This window comes from Malania oleifera, chromosome 3, assembly GCF_029873635.1.
Source record: "Malania oleifera isolate guangnan ecotype guangnan chromosome 3, ASM2987363v1, whole genome shotgun sequence".
NCBI lineage: Eukaryota > Viridiplantae > Streptophyta > Magnoliopsida > Santalales > Ximeniaceae > Malania > Malania oleifera.
The window spans coordinates 62,414,321-62,420,039 of record NC_080419.1 but is presented as its reverse complement, the minus strand read 5'-3'; the positions used below and the strand labels follow the sequence as shown (position 1 = coordinate 62,420,039).

Here is a 5,719-nt window from a genome sequence, read left to right as displayed (position 1 = left end):
CTAAGACTCCAAAATTCTCAAAATCCCAAACTTCCTGAAATAATAAAGAATTGCATTTTAGATTATAAAAATAGCTTGTCCTTTGTAGAATTATGACTATCACATAGAATGATTTACTTAATGAATTCAAGTTAGTATTTTTTTTAATGGCCAGCAAGTGGGTTACAATTATATTTGTTTTAGTTTTAATTATGATTTTCTTAATTTTTTATTTATTTTTAAAAGGTATATTTATTTTATTTGTATATTTTATCCAATGTAAAAAATAAAATAAAAATCTCAAAGGCTTATAATTCGCCTCATGAGGGTTTAAAGGCGTGACCTTACGTCTTAGCCTTCTAAAACATTGGTTTCTGCCCTAGGCATTTTCACTTATCTGAGAATATTAAGGCAGTTTTAGCATGGCCAAAACTCAAATCAATTTCTAAGGTGCATTGTTTCCATGGGTTAGCCACATTCTATGGGCACTTAATTTGGAGTTTTAGCAACATCAAGGCTCCCCTGGCTAATTGTATGAAGAAAAGGGAATTGAGTCTACCATTGCCATAGCTTTTTAAGGAGATAAAGCTCAATGAGGCACATCCTATCTCATCACGTCCACCCTTTCTAATGTTATTGAGACCGCCTATGATGCATCTAGTATGAATATTACAGGAGTGGTATGTAGGTAAGGCAACTCCATAACCTATTTCAACAAGAATCTCAATCATGATGCTAGCCATGAACTACTAGGCTTTGTATGAAGAATTTGAGGATTATTATGCCACTAATTGTGATCTTAGGATCTAGGTAGTTAATTATTACACCTTAAGAAAAAAATCCATGATCGATTCGAAGAACCAATACCAAATCAATTGTCCAAGAGGTTTCGGTTCCACATTTTCAATAAAGCCCTTCTTGGGAAATGGTTGTGGAGATTCATGATAGAGAAAGATCATCTTTGGTGGGGAATCATTGCCATGAAATATGGGCTAGAGCATGATAAATGGGTCTCCCAAGCCAGTAGAGGACCACAAAGTTTAAGGGTGTGGAGATTCATCAAGAAAGGTTGGAATGACTTCTTTTCTAGTATGAGATTGCACGTGGGGAATGGGGACAACATTTATTTTTGCCATGATGTGTGGCGCAACCAAGAGTCGCTTAGGTCTTATTTCCAGCCATTTACAACTTGGCCTGTGACAAAGATGTCTGCATCAATCAGCACCTCCAAACATCAAATCAAGGGTTTTTTGGAACATCCCATTCCATAGCAATGTGGCAAATTGGGAATTCCATTAGCTCACAGACTTCCACGGTAATCTTTACAACTTCCAACAGCAAAGCACTCCAAATAACTCCATATCATCCAATTTGGACCTTAGTTAATAAGGGGGTTTTCACTGTTAGATCTTATTATAGGGCACTTTTCCCTTTGGAGTCAAACAACACTTACTCTCCTTCAACTCAAAATTGGAAGACAGTTCCCCCTACAAAGGTTGCCTTTCTTAATTGGAAAGCAACTCATGGTAAGATCTTGACCTTAGATAACTTGCAGCGAAGGGGGTTGTCTAGTGCTGACAGATGGCCCTTCACATGGCTGATGCAGAATCAGTTGAGCACATCCTTCTTCATTGTCCATGGACCAGGAATCTCTGGAAAATGGCCTCAGCTTTGATTGGACAATGGTGGATTACTGCTAGCTCTATGGGATGTGAGCTCTAGTCTTGGAGAGGGATTCGAGCAACAACAGAAAAGAGAAAGGCCTTGTCTCTCATTCCTCACAATTTTTTGGTACGTTTGGAAGGAGAGGAATATAAGAGTGTTTAAAAATTCAATTTCACCGCTTCAAATTAGTAAAGAGCTATGGTTTTTTGCGGTTAACAGCTGGCATAGTCGATTTGTAGCGAATTATTACAGAGTAATTTTTTTTATTTTTGAGACACCCTTCAAGGTGGTTGACTTTCTGTGCATCGGGTTGGCATCCCCTTGATGCCCTCCCAAAAAATTTCCTTTGCTGATAAAAAAAAAATACAATGTTGCTCCCCATTTGAACTACCAAAAAATGTGATACTAGTTTAACTTTCTTTTGGCTTAAGCAGACAACGGGATACTAGTTTAACTTTCTTTTGGCTTAAGCAGACAACGGTTAGAAAAATGATCAATATGGAACTTTTATAGAATGGGCACAGAATTCAATGTGTTATCCTAATTCTTATGTGCTTGAACATGACCATTATGTATAAGCATTTCCTATACTTGATATTGAGGATTTTGCATTTGAGCCTCCATTTGTGCATGCAAATCATAGTTTTGAAAACTAGACCAATAACCAACCTCGTGAAGCCACCAAATCAGTTGAACCAGTAAAACTGATGGGTCAAACCGGAGGTCGAACCGATGATATCTGCATTATATACATTACAATGATAATATTACAACAATAAAAGATAATGTTATAAATATATGGTTCATAGATTAATAATCACCTATTATCTAACTATAATAAAAAAATAATTAATAGCAAAAAATTATATAAAATTTAATTTTTTTGTTCTATAAAATATTCTTGAAATTTATTAATTATTATATCATATTAAGAGTTAAAAAATATTCAAAAACAGAGAGAAAAGAGCTTTCACTTTATTAAAAATCTGTAATTTAAGTTGGCGCATGTATAAATGTAAGTATGTACTAAATATGTAGAGTAACTTTATTATGTATATTATATATATTTGTTGAGAATAATATCACAATTGAACTATTAGCGAACTAGTAGAGGACAAGAAAGTGGCTTCTTCAAATGGTAGTTTCAAATGGTTCCTCATTAAGTGGAAGAATCATCTACTACTTTCTCCACGTAAATTACTAAAAAAATGAGTTGCAGCATGTTGACCCAGGCATCTCGGAGGTATATCAATCTTGCCTCCCCATAGGCAAGGTTGCCCCACCCAAAAGGTAACTAGGGGGTTCATGCTGATATTTCTATATTTACCATGGGCGCAAGCATAATTTGGGGGTAGTTTGATATTTTTTCTACATTCTCTTTTATGTGTTTCATTATAGTCCAGCCAAAATAGGTACTAACAAAGCATTTGTTTATGTTGCTAGTTTTCTATTTATATGTTACTAGTTTTCTATTGCCAATTTCATCTATTGTGGCAAAAACACAAACCAAATTTTATGATGTTCACCTGGTGTCGCAACCTACCTTCATATCCAAATTTCACTTTATGAATTAAATCATTCTATAAACATTTTTTAATAAAAACCAATACAAAATGACTTTGAAATTTCACATATAATTAAATAAAAATATCTACAAAATGACGAGAAACTAACAGAAGTCATTCCCAAAATATTTTGACCATTTTTCAATTGTAATATACAATAAGGTTGTTCTTAGAGCACTAAAAAGTGAGTATAAAGAATACTAATTAATATAATCACAATTAATTCCTAGTTTTATTATAATATTCTTCTAATTTGTATCTTCTTATATTTTTATTATCTTCATAATATTTATTATATGATATTTGATTCAAGGACAAAAATAACATGTGTTCAATTAGATTTCAAATTTGTTTTAGTTTTGGAAATATTAACCAAACGAATTGTGTGTTTTCAATTTTTAGTTTCTATATCTATTTTTAAATCTTTGTTTCTAGCTATCATTTCCAGAATTTTCAGTAGTGATACCAATGGTCCCTTATGGTTTGTTCGCATGATTTTATTTTATAACTTTTGGTTTTATGGATTTGGCACTGTTTCTACATTTTGAGGGAAATGCCTATACAAATTTCTAGCAAGCAGTTGTATGGGGCAACTTGCATTATTTAAAACAAAGAACCCTCATTGCATTTTCTCTTTTCCTTTAGTTTTCATTTTTTTTCAGTTCATTTCATTTTGTTTTCTTTTATTTTTTATTTATTCTCTCTCTTCCCAATCCATCCTACAGCAATCTCCTAGGGATTGACCTAGCCATCAAGAGATTTCAATTGCTATCCATAGGATCACAGCTAGAGAAGCAGGGGCTACAGCAGACATTCCCAATTTTCCCTCCAGAAACTTCCAAATGCAATCTCCATATAGAAGATCAAATCAAAGAGGAAGATGGAACTCTCACCCACCACATCACTCCTATTCTTATCAGTTGAATTCCAAGCCACAGCCCATGAACCGTAGGTATTAATGTGAACAACATATTATATATCCAATTGAACCAACGAGGTTTAACTAATAACCAGATGGGAAACTTACAAGAATTTAAATTTATGTTTTTGCTAAAGTTGCCTTAAGGACCAAAAATAAGCAGTGTCAAGTACAGTCAGTACCCACCCTAATCATGGTACCATTACTTGGGGATGATGATGGTGAGATAAAATAAAGCAATCAAGTACTAAATGTTTTCAATCAAGAACAATGCACAAACTTAAAACAAGTGAAACACAATATTATGAAACCATCACGTTTTTTTTTTTTCGCCCGCTTTCTCAGCAACCAAAGAGCAAACAAACAAAGCTTTCACCAGTAAAATCTAACCTCCCTGCATCTTCGGGACTGAACTCCACATCCTGACAGCCAAGGCTCCTTGCGTATCTCACCATACTCCTCGCAGTCTCAATCACCTCGTCCCTCGACTTCTTCAGCTTATACTGCATATGAATCTCGCTGGTTGCAATAAACGTATGAATCCTGGGCCGCTTCGCATGCTTGACGGCCTCCCATGCCGCATCAATGTCGTTCTTATTACACCGCGCCAGACCGCATATGACCGGCACGTACCCCTCGCCGTCAACATCGTTGCCGACCTCGACGGCGATCATTTTCACGGCCTCAAGGTCGTCCTTTGAGGCCGCAGGAAACCCAGCCTCTATTATGTCAACGCCGAGCTTGGCGAGCCCGCGGGCGATGTCGAGCTTCTCCTTGCTGGTCATGGTGGCGCCGGGGGATTGCTCCCCATCGCGGAGAGTGGTGTCGAAGACGCGCACGTAGGCGGGGTCGGAGATGTGGCTGGGGATGTATTCCGGGCGGCGACGGAGAGTGGAGGAACAGATTACGGGGGTTTTGTATATTCGGGTTGCGAAGGTGTGCGATTTTGGGGCATGGTGAAATGAAGCGGAGTTCAAACAGAAGAGCGAGAGAGATGGGTTCCTGGGAAGGTATGAGGTGGCGGCAGTGGTGCTCACAGGGGCGGCGATGGCGGTGGTGGGGGAAAAATTGAGATTGAAAGATATAGATGCCATGGAGAGAGAGAGAGAGAGAGAAATTAAACCCTGCAAAACAGAGAAGGGAGAGGTTTAAGGGGAAGGGAGGGACGGCGGGCGTGTGCATTATTATATAATTATATGAAGACCAGGCGGATGAGGTTTTTGGTGACGCAAGGAACAGTGAGGAAGGATTGTATTGTGCCTTCATGTTTCATGACTTCAACATGCTTTTCATTGGCGGAGGAGATTTTTGGTGACCCGAGGAACAGTGAGTGAGGAAGCATTGCATTGTGCCTTTATGTTTCATGACTTCAACATGCTTTTCGACAACGCCGCCACACTAGTAGGAATCTTGGACCCGTAATTTGGACATCTAAAATAAAGCAGCTGTTTCATATTTCTTTTATTTTTAATTTTTGTTTTTTTCTTTATTTTGATTTTGTATAATATAAAAATAGATATTTATTTATGTTACTAACTTTTTATATTTGGTATCTTGAATCCACTATTGCCACTGAAGTCCCACAAATTGT

The 5,719-nt window shown here is 37.0% G+C and overlaps 1 protein-coding gene across 2 annotated transcripts in view; it reads right to left on the bottom strand.

Moving 5' to 3' along the window:
- The window catches only part of LOC131151892 (2-isopropylmalate synthase A-like), an 87,502-nt gene extending 82,031 nt beyond the window's left edge, over positions 1–5,471 (bottom strand). Inside the window, exon 1 of one of the 2 annotated variants that reach the window (XM_058103358.1) lies at positions 4,519–5,471. In XM_058103358.1, the coding sequence (XP_057959341.1) occupies positions 4,519–5,222 (704 nt within the window). In that variant the 5' untranslated portion in view covers positions 5,223–5,471. The remainder of the gene's footprint in view (positions 1–4,518) is intronic. The other variant, XM_058103359.1, reaches the window with a different exon arrangement.
- Positions 5,472–5,719: the final 248 nt, after the last annotated feature.